The 17,670-nt window shown below is 42.0% G+C and overlaps 1 protein-coding gene across 1 annotated transcript in view; it reads left to right on the top strand.

Annotated features, from left to right (window-relative positions):
• Positions 1-359: 359 nt before the first annotated feature.
• TSPAN5 (tetraspanin 5) overlaps positions 360-17,670 on the top strand; it is a 73,262-nt gene continuing 55,951 nt past the window's right edge. The window contains exon 1 of the mRNA XM_082050524.1: positions 360-848. Coding sequence (XP_081906650.1) covers positions 768-848 — 81 coding nt within the window. The 5' untranslated portion in view covers positions 360-767. The remainder of the gene's footprint in view (positions 849-17,670) is intronic.

Raw genomic sequence — 17,670 nt, 5'->3', positions numbered from 1 at the left:
CCGGCGCAGCTGCCCGAACGGCCGCTCCAACGCGCACCCCCAGGCCCGCCAGCCCCGTTACGTAACCGAGGCGGCCGCCCCCGCCCTCACCGCCGCAGACAAAGCCCGGCGGGCACATCCCCGCCGCCACCAACCCCTCCATGAACCGCCCCACTGCAGCCCCTTCTCCCGGTCCCCCCACCGCGGCCGGGCCGCGAACCCGCCACCCCGGCACGCCGCGGGGGATGCAGCGGAGCGGACGCCCCCGAGAGCGCCGCGGAGCAGCGGCCGCGCAGTGGGATTGCCGGGGCGCCACGTCAATCACGCCGCCGGTGCGACCATTGGGCGCGCCTTTCCCCGCCCACTCCGTCCATCGCGGGGCGGCGCGCGCGGCGGCGGTTGCAGCTGCGGGGGCGGCGCAGGGAGCGCAGCGCCGGCCGAGCCCCGCGCGTCTGCCCGGGCGGCTCCTTCCCCGCCGGCCGCCCCGCTCCTGTTCGCTTCCCCGCGCCCGCTGCGAGTAGCCGGGGCCTCCTCCATGCGGGAGAAGAGGAGGAGGAGGTGGGAGCTGCTCGTCGGCCATCCCCGGCGCCCGGCAAGTCGGAGCCGACCCGCCGCCGCGCCGCTGCTGCCGCATCTCCCCGCGGCGCGCAGCCGGCGCTGAGCTCTGCCCGCCGCGCCGCCCCCAGCCCCCTCTTCATCGTCCTCCCCCCGCTTTTTTTTTTTTCTTCATTTTTCCCCGCTTTGCTTCTCACCCTGGCTGCGAGTGAGCGTCTTGATGAGCGCAGAGGATGTCCGGGAAGCACTACAAGGGGCCTGAAGTCAGTTGTTGCATCAAATATTTCATCTTCGGTTTCAATGTCATTTTCTGGGTAAGTGTTCCGGTGTCTTTCTCTACCACCTTCTCCCTCTCTCATTCCCCCCCGCCGCCGGCTCCCGGGCTGGGTGCTGCATTCCTGCACCTCCCCAGCCTGCCGGCGCCTCTTCCCCTCCGAATCGCTTTTGTTTTAGGTGCGAAGAGGCTTTCTCACCTTTTTCCTTTTTGTTTTCCTCCTTCCTTTCCATCCGTTTGCTTTGTGGTGGGAGAGGGAGCAGCTAGCCACCCAGGCCTGGAGGACCCATTGCTCTGCGTGTTTTCGTGCTTATATCCCTGCTAGAATAAAAATGATTGAAAAAATAATAGCAGCTCGAGTTGTCTGAACGGTGCTGTGATTGCACAATGCCGAGGTTGTGTTTGTTATGATTAGCTGTTACCGTGTAGTAGTAGTAGCAATAATAAGAGGGAGGAAACAGAATTCCCACCCATCCCTAAAGTGAAAGCCCACGGGGGGCTTGGTTGGGCATTTGCAGGGATTTCTGGCTCTGCTGCTTGATTTGGCTGCACAGTGTCTTGTTGCACCATTCTAGCACTGGCTATAGAATAGACAGAACTGTGTAGTGAAATGTAACCTGCATATAATAGTACTTCTAGCACCTTCTCAGTGTGTTGGGCTTGGAAGAGAAGCAGCTGGTTTGGGATGTATACACCAAATTTGATAACCAGAGAGGGAAGGGGTGAGCGTTCTCATATGAGGTTTTGTCAGTGAATAGAACGTTGAAGTTGGGTGAATGCTCTTACATGTACAACCTCCCTTGCTTCATGATATAACCCAGGTACGCCAAATGTGTTTTTGAGGGCTTTGAAGGTGAATACATATCTGGTATAGTGGTGTCTTTGAATTAGAAAGGTGAATTGTGAAAAAAAACAACACCTTTAAGTTGTATGGATGAAGGTGGGGAAGAACACAGGAGAGAAACGTTCTAACCAATACTGAGCATGTGGTTGCCACCTTGGTGAGAATAGAGGAGGGTGGTTACGTGGTTAGCGGGTATTCGCAGTTAACTTCATGTCTGTGTTCCTGGAAGCTAAAGATGCCTGAAGAGGATGTTTTGGAAGGATGGGAGTTTTTGATTAATTCAACTTTTGTACTGAAATAACTTAATCAGGAAAGTAAGCTGCTAGAGTGAAGTTGACTTTGGTTTTATGTCAATGTTTACTTGGCCCAAGACCAGCCAAAACTTTCTAGCATTCTGCCCCTGCGGTAGCTGCTTTTATTGTACAGTTTGCTCAGGTTTTAGTGTTGGAGTTTGCCGTGGTTCTTTTCACGTGTCTGTTTTTCCATTTTGATTCCCCTGGGTGTATATTGCTGTGCACACAGATGTTTTTCAGCAGGGAACAGAGCAGCGTGAGGAACACGTGTGTGCCAAGTCCTTGGACTAAAGGAGGGAGACTATGGTGAAATATCCATAAAGGTGTTATCTTGCTCCTTCAGGCACTGTCAGTCTATAGGAAGCTATATACCCTGTGATTTCCTTCGTCTGATTCACTGAAGGTTAATGTGCAGATGGCGCAAGTGGGGAAGTGGTATCTTTTAGGTGTTTTGTTGCTCGTCTATTTCTTATTCCTGGAGTGTAGCTTTTGCAGGGTGTCAGATGTTCCTGTGTTGTAAGTGAATGGGTTAAAGGGTATCTCACCAGGCCATGAGGCTTTATACTGCTGGATGCTAATCTGAAGACCTGAGCGTATCCACCCACTCTGCCATTTCCTTGATGTGTGGCCCCTTGCTTGTGTATCTCTCTTTTGCAAAATGCTAATAGTCTCATTTGTGTCCTTGGCTAAACTTGAAATCCACAGAGGCAAAACACTTTATAAGAGTATAGTAATTTCTTCAGAATGCTGTAATCTCTTTCTCATAAAACCTGCGTTTATTACCACGTCTCTCATGATCTGGAGTGAAAACATAGGCAGTTACTCCTGTAGAATACATTTTAATGTTGTTTATACTGAATTAATGGCAAACCTTTCAATAGGCTATCAGGAAACTGGGCCAGAAGCGCTGTAGATGAAAATGGCAAGTTAGACTGGCTGTTCACAGAAAGTGATAATAAAATATAGCGACTAATGGAGTAATTTTAAACAGATTGAAGTGACGAAGAGGTCATTGTATTAAGCCCATGTCACTCTCCAGGGATCTTGTGAACGTGGAGATACGTAGAACCCCTTTGTTAAAACTTTGGCTTGAGGGTTATTATATAGCGGGTTTAACACAAACTTCTAAATTATTAATGTAAACAAATGGCAAAATATTCTGCACGATAAAACAATGGACTAAAAATAAAGAGAACAGAGTTGGGAGAACAATGGTTTTGACAAGAAAATTGTGCCTTGAACAGAGGAATATTATAGATCTGCTGAAATTATGCGGGGAGTGGTCGTACATGCTACTTAAACTGAAGATATTACAAAAAAATGGAAGCTTTATATGCCAAATTAATTATCAGACCTTTTTGTAATTTTTTCTTCTTTTGTGCTGGTCTGTTATTTCTTTCCTTAAAAACACAACTGAATTATTAGAATAATGAATATGGAAAAGTTGCACTCTAATGCTGTGTATTTAGGTGGAACTAAAGGTGTCATTATGCTCTTCAGGAGATAGTTCTGAGTCTTGCACCACCCCAGGTAACGTGTTCTTGTCTCTATGTGATTCAAACTGTGGCAGAAAACAATATTGTCCACTGAATCTATGCATAATTAATGTACTGGGTGTAATTAATGTTTTTTATATATATATATTTATATATAACTAATGTTCTAGGTAGTTAAGTATTAAAGTTGGTAAATATGCTGGAAGCATTTGTTCAGAAAAACTTATTTTAGGAGATCACAAAGCCCTCGTGGAAAAGATTTAGATGAGGGCTACAGCCATAATATAAGATAACATAAAACCTTTTCCAGCAGTTAAAGCAAGCAGGCTAACAACGCCTCCTGCCTGCCTTTTCCCTTCCACTTCCAGGTACAATTATGTCAAAGGTACAATACAAAAAGTAAAAGTAGGCCTCCCTGCTTCCCAAAAGGCAAGAACCATTGCCCCATCTGCTTTTGCAAGACGGTTTTAAGCTTCTAGTTCCAAGAACTGTTTTAAATTGCTCTCTGTGCTTTATTACGCTCGATGGAAACTGTGGATGTATACTATTAACTCTGAATCTACACTTGATTCTACTGGCCCTAGTGTGGTCAGAAAGATGTATGGAAAGCATTGACACCTCCGACGGAAACCTTTGCTTTATCTGATGGTTCACTGTAAATGGTGAGATATGCTGCGATTATGATACATCAGTGTATTACAAGTCATAATTTGTGTTTTAATTTGCTTGGCATCTGCTGGTTTTGATGGCAACCATATGGGAGTCCAAATAGACTTCTGAATTACAGGAAGATAGTGGGAGGAAAACTGAATAAGGTTATATGAGTGTGCGATGGGAAGTGTTGGAAAAGTGCACTGACCTTTGAGGGATGACAAATAGACTGTGTATTAAATTTTGTACATTGTTAATAGTTTGTTATCAAAGGGGCAAAAGATTGTTTTCAGGGATGCACACAGAAGTTCTGGTTATGTCATTTTCCCTTCCCACAGTGGTTAGAAAAATCAATGTGAAGCTTGTTCCATGCAACTTCCAAATGCATTCGGTGGCATTTGATCTTTAAAAAATTGCATTGGGAAGATGCCCTTGCAGTGGAAGTGGAAGCGTTCTGTTCACTCCCCTCCCCGCCTTTTACGATCAATTGTCTTTTTTCCATTTCTAATTAGCACAGATAACTTAGCATTTAGCAAGTGATCTTGCCAGAAACAGAACAATGACCAGAACGTAAATTCCCCTGGGAAAATACACAAGTGTTTTGTAAGCGTGGAAGGCGATGATGTACATATTGATGAAATAGACGCGCTGTTGTGAGCTTGTGATTCCTGAATTCCTCAGTGTCTCTTTCAGCAGATGTAGCCCCAGTCTTTTAAATGCACATAAAAATATAGTAACTGTTGGCTCCAGGGGACTTGCTTCAGATTTCTAGAGGTTATTATTGGAATAAGAGTCTTCCTTGCCGTGCCTTCCCTTGTAACTTCATGTCAGGCTGTATCCATTGGTTATACAAAAAGAAATAGACGAGGAACATGCAGTTTCCTTTCTCCCCAGTGTTTGTTTTGCCAAAACTAGGTGTTTGTAAATATATTAAGTTGTTCCATGTTTCTAGTTTATAAAAGATTGATGAAGCATAAGGGCACATGAACTAGAAAAAACAAATTGTGTTTGTGTGACTTCTCGTGTTTGGTGTCAACATACTTCAAGTGAATATTATTGGAACTATTAAATGCAGCTTATGTGCTTTTCTTCTGTGTTAAAAATGCATTTAATAAATGCATTTACCAGTGTCCCACCTTAACTGAATTGTCATAGCAAGTTTTACGTGGTGGGACATGTATCTCAACGTGTGAAGAGTTCATTTTGAAGCTTTAGTTTCCCAATCGGAGAAAAGCCGATGCACGTAAATGGCATCCAGAGTAGAGGCAGCCCCAACAGAATACTTGTGCAAGTGTCTTATGGGTATTTGTATGTGCAGAAACAAGTTATCCTTGGTCCTAGTCCCATCCCCCTTGTTGCATGTTGGTAATGGTTTCTTAATAAAGGCAACAGATCCATGTTCTGTAACCCTGAATTTGAAGTCAGCATGCTACCTTAAGTCAGTAAGACAGTCTTTTCCTTTGGTGTATCTTTAGGTACGTATTTAGCTGCAGTAAATGATGTAATAGGCACACAGGGAAAGCAAACATGAGCTACACTGGGGAAGAAAGTTGTGGATTTTTTCCCCAAATGGGAACCCAGAAAACATCTTTTTGAAAAAGAAATTGCTGAGGTAGTGCAATAGATGTAGGGCAGTTTTCAAGAGGAAAATGTGAGGGAGAAGGTGTCAAGTGGACAGAAGTTTGAAAATACGTGTGTAATCTGTCCTTAAAGAACACTTTCTAAAACCTGGTTCCATAGATTGCAATAATCCTGAAGTACTTCTTAGCAAACTTTATTCCTTAAACTCTGTAAGACGCAATAATTAAGGGTTAGTAGAGGATAAGAAACTTGGGCTTAGACTTAGTGAACAACACTTTTTCTCCTGAGGCCCGTTCCTACAAATACAGTTTATAATGCATTTTCAATAAGAAGCGTATTTGGCACCAGGGCTACTACAAGTTTTACATTTGGAGAAGGAAGCTGATGTTTTGTTAATTGCTCAGTCTACGTACAGTTAATATTTCATTAACTGAGGGCACTAACCTGTGAAGATTTGCTATAAGCATTTAGAATATAACGCTTTGCTTCCAATTAGAACTGGGGGTGAGAGAGAATATTTTTGACTCAAAGAAATCTCCTGACCTCATTCTGCCAGTTAGGGAATTCCATTCTTAAAATATAATGCTGTAGGATGGAATCAGCCTTCATATTTTGCTTTGCCCAAAATACGCAGCCCGTTTCTCAAATGCGTGGCCAGTAGCCTGTCAACAGGACCGTAATTGTTTTATTGATGTAGACAGGAGCAAGGAGCTGAACAGCTGATGGAGTAACCCAGCTCAGTTAGTGATGACCCAGAAGTCACTGTCAGCATTAACCATAAAAGTACCTTCTGGAGTGGTAATTCTTTAATCTTTTCTAAATATCTGACTTTTAGCAAGCATTTCAGAGTGACTTCGTACTGGATTTCGTCTTTTTCCCCATTTAAAAATTAGCAAATAATGTTGCAATGCAATAAAGAATTAACAACAAAAGCTCCTCCATTTTTGCCAATGTACTGAATTGCGTTCCACTACCGTTTTACAATGCAAAATCCAGGAAAACACAGATTATTTTTCACTGGTTTGAGGCCTAATTTGTTCCTTTTCCATTGTACTATTGTGCGAGTTTGGAGAACATCCCATTTATTGTGATTGTGCTGCTGCTCCTGCCAAAAATGATCCTCCCTCCTGGATCCTGGTGGATATAGGTTTGCAGTGCATTCAGCAGGACTTTGTTACAGGTATAAGGGTTGGTTGGGGTGGATCACTCTGTCAGTGTGATCTCATATAACCTCCAGATGGCCCGTCTTGTAGGGATGCTAAAAACACTCAGATCCCACTCCTTTAGCTGTAGAAAATACATGAGGCAAATGGCAGTAGCAGTGTTTATTTATTTCAATACACATCACTCTCCACGTTAAATTCTTCAGCTAATGTTTCAACTTCCCAGTCGCTTTCCTCAGGACAGCATTTAGAATAAGTATTGCAGTGCACACAGAGGATCTTCTGAATGAACTGTCAATTTCCCACAGAACTGGGAAAAATCAATATGCATCTTCCAGGCTTTGAAAATCCCTCTGCTCCTCCTGAAGGCTCCATTACATCAAGTGATATTGAAAATCATTTCAAGCAAAGTTCATGATGTGCGGTGATGCAAGTGCGTTTTTTTTTCCTTCAACAAGGCAAATACGTATTATGAAAACAGTACGTATACCTATTCTGTACCTCTTACCATCTGGTTTTCTCATCAGCAAAATTTCTAGTGGAAGAATCAAAGAATTGTAGGAAGTTCTGCCTAAATATGTTCTTCTTCTCCTCAATAGGCACGTAAAATTACTTCTATAAGTGTTTGGTGGTGCTTTGTAGTAATGTATTCAAAGAAAGAATTAAAAGAAGACTAGATGCCTTTAGATATATGAGGTGTTGTCCTGCATATAGTGTTAATGAATTAAAACCTGATTATGTCTACTCTGGTAGCTCCAGTAAGTTGCGTTTATAGGGTAAGGAGTATGATATAAATGAGACTGCAAGGATGCTTGCAATAATTCAGCCTACTGGGTGTTTCCTAGCATTAGTAGCTTACATTTAATGAGAGTCCCGCTTAATTTACTTTGATTTAGGGGTAAATCTTCCATGATGTGGAACGTTATTGTATGTCAGGAATTTGTTTCTCTGGTGCGCCAAGCAAAGGTGCTGCAGCACCATGTGTGGGGTTCACCCCTAGCAGATCCACCTGATACCTCCTTTTGTCAGAGCCTGTGTCACAGGTTCTCCCTGTTGGACACCTTTGCTTTATGTACATGCAGAGGGCGTATATTTACCTTACACTGCACCTCTTCTGTTTTCCCACCATCCGCGATTATCAAGAGCTTGAAGGGGGTTCCCTCGATGTGCTGTAAATGGTTTATATATAAAAGCAGGCACGCTGAGAACAAAAGTTAACAGGTAATATATGGCGAAGGTTTTGTTGGTTCACGCCATGCTTCAGTTAACCATGTCACCTTGTGGAAGAGCTCTCTGAAGTTTGTCTTTGCAGTGCCGTGTGGTTTCAGGCTGGACAGCAGAGTTTGGGAAAGGTGATAGTTCAAAACATTAGGTCCTACCAGCTAATAAGAAAGAGGGTCAGCAAGTATCTCAGCTGGGAGTACTTTGTGATGTTCTTCGATGCACAAATCAAGGATTTCCAATTTTTTCATGTTAGTTTTTGCCACTGGAATATAAAAACAAAAGGGTTCTGTTTTCCATGTGGGTCAAATACAGCATTTTGTAGAAGTCATCTTCCTGACTGTCTGTTTATGTTGGTATATGTCTGAAGGATTAAGTGTGAATTAAAGTAATTAAAAAAAGAAGAGGAAAAGAATTTGAAATTAGAAGCCCTGTTTTCCAAGAAGTGTTGTAATTAATTTCTAGATGAAAATTCAGCCATATGATTTATGTGAAGGCTATATAAATATGTATACACAAATATAAAATATATATGATTGCAGTTAATGAATAACTAAGATCTAGTTTGTAATCAGTATTGCTTGATATCACAAAGATCGTCTTGTTTCTTTCTCTTGGAATCCAGGGCGATATGATGTCTTGCTGCTTTTCTAACAGTCTAAATCAATTTATTTTCCTCTCCGAATGACTGGGAGGACCCATTTCTGTAGGGGGGCCACTTCTTGCCTTGGTTACGGCAGCGGTTTCATGCCTGGTTTTGGGGCTGCCGTCCAAATTCTGGGGTCGAAATGGGAGCGGGAGGCTGCAGAACCAAATGTGTTGGTACAGCTTCAGTGGACTGAGAGAAGGCAGACAATGTCAGCTGGTCTCTTCTCATAATTGTAAAATGACTGTACAAATATGGCCTGTTTCAACTCTAGGTAAGGTGGGTTTGGGCTGTGGAGCACACAGGACATGACTATTATGTAGACATACTCTGCTTGGGGTGCTCCTCCAGTATGCTTTGGTCTTCTCTATTTTAGTAAGATTCATGATTGTTATCTATTTTCTCCTGATTGCTCAGTGATGTTGGAGAAAGAAAGAGTAGTGGTAGTCTATGAGGTTTATTTTAATGTGAACTTAATTTGGATTTCAGTGGACGGCTCCATCATCTACCTCTCTGGTTTCTTTTCCTTTCCATAAGCGTTATTCTCAACACCATTCCACTCCCTGTAATAAGCTGCTTCGGTGGAGTGGCCTGCTGGAAGGGGTGTCAAATTATGTCCCTAATGAGAGTTCATAATGATTATCCATTCCTAAGTAGTATGTTTTTATGGCTTTGTTGCAAACAGAAGGTTAATATGTGTTTTATGTTGGAAATTCATTGATGTTTTTTGTATATATGCATACATAGTTATATATATGTATATAGAATAATGTTATATTTTAAAAAAAGAAGTTAGACTTGCTAGAGCTGAAGTTCATTGACTTGAAAGCAGGACTTGAAGGGGCTGGAAGACCATCTAACTCCTGTTACATGTAAGAAAAGGCCTTTTTGCACTGATCTTCCTCTGGCTGTGTTCTGTTCTGCTGCTGGGAGCTCTGCCACGCTCACCAGGAGCGTTCCCACTTTGCTACACAGGGCTGAGGGTGGTTTAAAAATGGTGCTTTCTTTCACATGTAAGCAGTCTCCTTCTTGCAAGATGTCCTTTTACTTTGAAGATGGCGAAACTGCTGCCTGGGTAGTCAAAAGGTTTGTGGTGGCATCTGAATTGGTGCTTTATTCTGCAGGATCTCTTCCATGCAAGTAACTGGTGCGTTTGACTCGGGAACACAAAGCAGTTACATTTTTATATGTTTTACATCCTTTCTGGCCTCTGCTGTTGTTCATTTTTGCTAAACCACTCTCATACCTGTGGGAAAAGAAGTAGATCCTGAGCAGATGCAGTTAATAGCTTTGCGTATTAAAGAAAACCAATACCTGTCTTGATGCGACTGATACTGAAGGGTTCTTGCCACAGCAGCAGGTGAATGAGTTGTGGCTCCCATCTGGCTGGTTTTTGTCTTCTGTTGGAACTACTCTCCTGTGTCCCATAGATTCATGACCCTATGAGCTGCAGCCTTCAGCTTCTGCCTTCAGCTTTCGCCATCCCAGAACTCTGCGTGTGCTTAGGATGTCCAGTGATCTTCTATCATCCAGTACTTCACTCCAGTATTTTAAATATCATATCTAATAAGTGACAGGTCTGTAATGACCTGTACAGTATTGCCGTGAACTGTATATTGACCTAAAGAAAATGGGAAGAGCAACAGTAACTCCAAAGTGTCAGAAAATATTTAACATTCAAACTTGTTTTCTCACGGCCCAAAAGCCAAGCCATATTCAAATACAAAGCCTCTTCTTGTCAACAACTGTGACCACTTTAGAATGAACCAGTTCCCTGCATGCTGAAGCAACATTGCTGGTCAAGAAACCAGTTTCTAGCATAGCGCTGTTTGTAGTTACTTTTGCCTTCTCAGAGAGACTGCAAATAATAAGATGTAGACATTAACACCTCGTGAATACATTTAGCTTTCCATTTGGCTATAGCTTTATTCAGCGTGGCTGTGGATGAGGGTCGCAGCGGACGATCATTGGAGCCTGGAGAACTTTCTAGCAGAGAAATCTGCTGGCTCTGTTCCTGCAGTCCAGAGGAAAGTGGGAAGCAGAAGCAGAGAAAACAGCACTGGCTTTTTGATACCATTTTATAAGACATTTGTTCCTACTTGACAAACAATTTTTTTCCATAAACATGTGCCTTTTTTCAGTGCAAGCATCTCCTTTTGAAACAGCAAGCCTCAGCGCTGGTGTGAGACCTCCCAAATACCACCTGCAGAGATAATCCTTCTTTAGTTGATGTGTCAAACTGTAAGGCTGGTGAATATCAAAACTATACACACAACTCAAGCTCTGTAAAGAATTTCACGTTTTAGCTCTATAAACAATTGCTGCAGGACTGAGCCTTATAGGATCAGGTGACTATGGTGGAGTCTGGCACGGTCAGCAAAGATTTGAGGGATGTGCTGAGTTCTCCTGTTTGAATCCCATGGAAGTCTTGTCCTTGAAGCACAGGGTCCCAGTAGTGTTGCTTGAGGCTGGAGTACAGGCACCAAATCAAGAGGCTGGTGGTTGTTGCTGCTGTACTAATTAGAAGCATACTGTGAAGTCCTAAGTAGTAAGTCAGAATTGTTCACGTGAGCAGGATTGGACTCCTAGCTTGAGGAGTTAGAAGGATGGACTTTGCATCTGTATAAATGGTGGAGTCAAGAGAACCCTGTAACTTTTCACAGAAAGAGTAGGAGTGGAACATGTCACTTTCTCATAAAACAAAAGGTATTTAACTTTAAGAATGTAATCTTCTAAAAGTGGGAAGGTAGTCGTATTTTGTCTGAATAAAACCTGCCTCATTTTCTATTCCACCTCCATGTTACCTTCTGGGTAGATATTTTTCTGCGGTTATTGTTATCAGAGTGCCACTTTGGGAGCTTTCTTGCCATTATTTCACTCTGTTTTGTTAATAGAACTTCACTCGTTTAAAAATGCTCTAGCATCACCACAATAAGGCAAACCAAACCAAACATGTACATAAAGACGTTTCAGAATTCACAGGAAACAAACTGTGGATCAATTATTAAGTACCTTCCCTCTCCCTTATGCAGTTCCTGATATAGTATTAATTTTGAATGAGCCCCCTGCTTAGCCTGCCTTCATCTGCTTAGGCTGTAGAGCACAAAGCTTTCAGCACTGTAAGTTCTTGGGCCCTTATTACAGACCTGGGCATAGAGCAGCTCCTGTTGGCTTCAATGAGGATCACTTGGTGGCGGCAGTAATTGGTTTTCAAGCAATGTCATGTTTTTTCTTTAAAGGGGGATGTGGGGAAGCCCAAAGAGATCCTCCAAACAAAACCCTGCAAAGACTTTGAAAAGAGCTAGAGCAATTACTTCATTGCCTAAGTAGCTAAGAGCTGACAATAAGGGTGAAACACTAGTCTATCCAAAAAACTCTGGCAGGGAACAGTGGAGCCTATCAGGCAGTGTTTCTGCTAGTTTGTGTCTCAGAGTAAGCATCCTGCCTGCCCATTTTGATGCTTTAAATGAAAACTTCCCCTCAATAATAGGGGCTGTATGTGACTCTAATACTTGCAGCATTGAGAGAATTTAGCTGTTGAAGCACACCGACTCAGTTCATCCACAGCAGGCAGTTGTGACTGTGCTCTCTCTAGTTGTGCAGTAATGGTGTGCTTGTATGAAATGGCTTTATATGTGCTGAAATATCACTTAACAGTGGTTTCTGCAGGCTATGTGCCTTGCCACTGGTCTGGACAGCAAGCTGGTCACCACTTGTTTTTTAAAACTAGTGATGCACTGTATGGTATTGAGTTCTGAGTCCTTGCTTTTGCCAGGCACGTACGTAATAGCAGCAACTTAATGATTTGTCTTTGTCTGTTGGAGCTACTAATGCTCATCTGTTAAGTACCAGTACTTTTGTGGTGTGCCATTAGCCACATAAGAAATCACCACGTTTTATTAATGGCTTCTGAACTCGTAACAACATCTTAGGCTGAAAATAATGGCTTTGCATGACATACATTCCACTACTGCTAATGGTGTCTTATTGAGTAAGCCAGTGTGGCAGATGAAAGAATTTCTGTAAACAGAGCATAGGAGAAGCTATGTATATAAATCAAGCCTGGAAGTCAGTTTATAGCTGAATGGAAACTGAACATCTTGGACTAATTTTGTTTATGCTTTAGTGATTGATAGAGAAAAGGTAGAAAAGTCTGTCTAAAGGCAGAACTTGATGAATATTGCATTTATTTTCTGCTGTTAAATTGTTTCAGCGGTTTGTGGTAGCGCAATATCAGTAGATAGTTATAGTCTGTGCTAATACCAAATGTTTCAATACTATTAAAAGTAAACAGCAAAAATCACCTTTTTTGTTTAAGGAGGGCTCTAAAGAAATGTAAAACTGATTCTTATTGATGGCTGTAAAAAAAGGACAAGATTAACACTCCCTGCTTTTAGGCTCATCGTACCACCAAGGGAGATGAAGAAGTTCTTTGAGCTATTGCAATGAATCTTTAATCCGCTAGATTGTCATGTACATTCAAATGCAACATTAACCTACAGAGCCCAAAATTGCTCCGGGTTTTGCAGATGTGCTGAGCCTTGCCTTTGGACTAGATTCGGTGCAAGGCTGTTCCCTAAGGGAAAGAATCCTGCTCTTTATTTCTCTATTATGTGAAGAAATGATATAGCAATGCACCTCCAACTCTATTAAACAAGTTGAAGATAAGTTCTCGTGATAATTGAAAAAATGTTTCTTTGAAGATTGTGTAGTTGTAGTTTCTGTTGACTTTGTGCGTGTTGCCTTCTGATTTAAAAAAGTGTTCTAGGTATCTAAAAGTTGTCATCTTTCTGGATATTCTTTAATTTCCAGCTAGGGTCTCATGCAGTTCAAAGGTAGTTGAGGGGTTTGATGGTCTTGTCTAAGAGAGCATTTCAAGATGGTATCTTTGCCAGTAAGAACAGCTTAACTCAGTTTGTGTGCCGGTGTGCAGCATAAGATACGGCTTCATAAACCAACTGAGGGGCTACGGTAGAGCATCATAGGAAGAAAGTGATGTGACCGGGGGACTCAATAGACCATTTTGCTACTGAAACACCCAACTGGTTTAACTGCCTTGACCTGAGCTGTGTGTTTGTGAGTGCTGTCCACGTCAAACACCAACCCTGCAACTAGTATTTGCCGTAATTAGTAGTTTATATGGACAGACCCAATCTGGAAAAAAAAACGCTGTAGACTGGACAACGTATTATTTAAGTATTTAATCTTAATTAGCTCTTAAGTCTCTGGATGTGTTGTCGTTGCGCTGTTGTTTTCAAGGTTTAATACCTTTGATAAGCTGAAGCTGAATTAGGAAAGCCTAAATAGTGAAAGGTATGTTGAAATCTGCAGAGCTACAGTTACTACAGAAGTCATAGAAACTAAACCATTAATATAGATAAAGATGTCTGGTATGACCCAGGGTGAGTTTGCCTGGAATGGTGTTTCTGCTGTATTTTCCTGAAGGTGGTAAAGGTGTGCTCTTTGCCTTCTCCCTTGAGCTTTGGGGTGAATGTGTAAGTGTTTAATGAATACTCTTCTTTCTGACTTAACCTGAGATAATGCCAGCAGTTTGGACTTCATAGTCTTTGTAAACTGTTAGGAAATTTCAAAATGAGTTCTCAGTGTTCAGAATGAGAACAGGGTAAGGTTATGAAACTGTTGTTTGTGAAGTGTTCATAAAGAACTATAATCATAGCTAAAGAAACTGGGAGCAAAAGGAGTAATACTCAGTTTCAGAGTGAGTATTAGAAGTAATTTTGTGACTTTTATTAAAGGTGACTCTGAAATTTTGAAGAAATTATGTTAATAAGTATATACAGAAGAATTAAGACATTTAAATTGAGATATAGTTACACTCATAAAGCAGTGTTTTGCCTTTAATAAGGAACATTTTGCATTTAAAATCAAAGGGAGTGTTCTTGGATTTGGATACAATGCAAGAATGAAAACTTGCGCAGGGCCGGACAGAAAGTTGTTTTGAAGCCCGTTAGGGAATATGCTCTGAATGCTCAGCCTTCAGAGACAGAATTAGGAGCTTTGTACATATTATCCCTAGATTGTGGTGTGTTTTTTTTTTTTTTTTTTATTTGTGAATTTGTCTGGTTGGTCCTTGAATCTCTAACTTTTTGAAGTACGTGTCATCGGATTGTTAGTTATACCTTTTCCCTGTTAGTTTTGGCTTTTGGGGAGAGGTGGAGTTCCAACAGACATGTAATCAGCATTTTTCTCTGCTCCCTGCCATACCCTGTCCCTGACTTTTCCACACAGTACTATTTAGAAACAGATTTTGGATACCTTCCTTTTCAGTAATTGAGATGGTTGAGTTACAAGTGTTGGAGGCGTGTAAAGTCGAGTAAGTGAACCAGTCCAAAGCAAGAACAGCTGGATGTCACAGGCAGAAAAACTTGCTGCTGAGAAGCTGTAAGTTTCCAGATGGTGACCTAGTTGGATCTTTACACAGCTCCTCCAGTTATAATGAATTAAACATTTTCAGCCCAGTCCATGTTTGACAGCAAGATATGTAGCTGACAGTTTAAGTAGGATTGCAGTTACCCACAGTTCTGTCCTTGTTCATCCTCTCTTCCCCTTGCCTCCCAAAAGGAAGCAACAAGCAAGCCTACACCCCCAAAAATTCTTACTTAATTCTGCCGTTGGATACGGTGGATCCTTATTCAGTAATAAAATAGGGATGAGAATTCTGTGATGGGCAGGTGAATCTAAAAACTGTTCTAAGGCAGGTGCCAGACTATTCCTTCCTTTGATTACTGTTTTGGAATACTCTAGTAGTTAACTTGAACATAAAAGCTCAAATTGAGCATTATCCATCATTTTGGAAGAAAAGGTGGAAATTTCCTTGCTTGTCTAGGTCCTGAGAAGGGTCCATAGGCAAATCTGTGGCTTTTAGGGAGTGCTGCCTGGGCTGTTTCTGAAGGAGACACCAATGTTGTGCTACGAGTATGATCTTGAGGGGTTGCGTAAGGTAAATCAGCGTTCAAATAGTACAGGGGAGCGAGTCATTAGTGCTGTATAAGCATGACATCCCTAAGTCTGTAAGGCTGTATTGTAGTCCAAGCAAATTCTTTAATCAATACAAATGTATAGAAGTGCGTTATACTGCAGCATTTGACATCTGATAGATAAAATGTGAAACTCTGCTTGTTTACTTGCATAATAGTCATGGGAAGAAAGGAAGGAAGAACGTAAATGGCATGGATTAGTACCATTTACTGACTGACAAAGATGAGATTGGCAAGATAGCAACATAGCTCGCTGGTATGATTCTGGCCAAAAAATAGCAGATCCTTTAAAGCCAGCCGACTGTGCAGAGGCAGAAGGTACATTTCAGATTAAAGTTGGTTTGCTTGGCTTGGGAAGAAAAAACAATCACGTTTACAGAGTTCTAAGGCTTTTTGTTTTCCTAAAGAAATAAACAAGTGCTTCTGAATGCCTTTGAAAGTCCTTGTTCCCAGGGCCCATGTCCATGATCTGATCCCATTGGGAACTGGACTGCCAGGTAAACAACTTTTTAGCCTAAATTCCTGTTGCTATAGGAAAACTTTTTTTCAAAAGAAAGAAAAAGGCCTGAGAAAACAGTTTGCTAGCTGTTCATCCTGAAATCTCTTTTATTTGCTGCATGGGGATCTGTTTTAGAAGCACTTCAATGAAAACTTGAACAATGGAACAAAACAATTTATGGCTTAGCATTTAAAGGTGTCTTGTCTGGTTGATAGTTTTGGTGTTTTTAAGTTTTTGAGTGTGTGCTTTTTTTGGGGTGTGTGTGTTATTTTTGTTTTGTTATATATATGTGAAGTAATTTGATGAATTACTGTTCTCTTGGCAGCAGCCAAGAGTCGTTCCTCCTCTGGCCCACCTTGTTGCTTGTTGTATCTCTGTGTTCTGCATCATGATCTTTGATATGGACCTTTTGCGTGAGAAACAAACCCATCCTGCAATCTGGATTTAATACTTTAGACTAGGTATAATCCCAAAGGTGTAATTGCGAGAAAATGTGGTTCCTACTAGCATTAATAAAATCCAGTGTAAGCAGTGGATGTCAGGATGTTTATTAACATATTTAGGTGTGTTTTTGTGTATTGTTTTCCCCCAGTTCTGTTTTTCTCTGTCTGCTCTGTATCACTATTTCCGAGGCGAGTTGAACGGGACAGCTTTTGCTCTTGCTAGCCAGAAGCTGGGTTTGCAGCGAGGGGTCCCTGCTGGGGAAACCTTTTCCTATGTTCCCTATCTCGATGGGGTAGCACCATCAGAACTACCCCCCCCGTCTGCTCTGCCGACAGCCGCGCGTCCTCCGCTCTCCCGCAGCAGCTGCTGCTGCTCAGCCCGGCCGAGGGAGCATCAATTAAAATACAAAGCTCTCCTGTGGCCGCTCTTGGCTGACACCGCGATGGCAGATCAGACCTTCCTACGTCGTTTTCACTTTCTTCTTCTCCTCAAGAATTTCCTCCGCATTTGTATCAGTCACAGTCTTTTTACCGCTGGGATGAATAGGGGCAGCAATTCAGTCGCTCCAAATGTTTTATGTACTTGAGTGGCTGGAGCAGTTTGTGGGGAAAAGAATTAGCAATGTGAGTTTCTTCAGAAGCCCAGGTTTTTTTTGCTTTTTATACTGCCTGGAGAGGATGGACTATTTTTGTGCTTTTTATGGCTGTTGAAGATCCAGGGTAACTCCTCCTCGTTTCCCTGTGAAGGCAGGAGGGTGTTAGAAACAGCAGAACCATTGTGTGTGTGACCGAAGGGAGTGTTTTTTCCCATGGGTTTTTATTTTCTTGAAGACTGGTGTCTTATAGTGTTCATATGGGGGGTCTTTAACTCATAGGGGGCACAGAGGGAGCTATTTGGTGGCGGGATGGAATGTCACAAAATTTGCTATGATTTCCTGAACTGTGTGTGTGTTTTTGGGGGGTTTGTTTTGTTTTTACCCTGTGTTTGTCATAGCAGAGGTGACAATGATTAATAATAAAATTGTAA

The sequence above is a fragment of the Streptopelia decaocto genome (genome assembly GCF_964273445.1).
Source record: "Streptopelia decaocto genome assembly, chromosome: 4".
Classification (NCBI taxonomy): Eukaryota; Metazoa; Chordata; class Aves; order Columbiformes; family Columbidae; genus Streptopelia; species Streptopelia decaocto.
The sequence above is the reverse complement of the archived record's forward strand: the minus strand, read 5'-3'. Positions and strand labels throughout refer to the sequence as shown.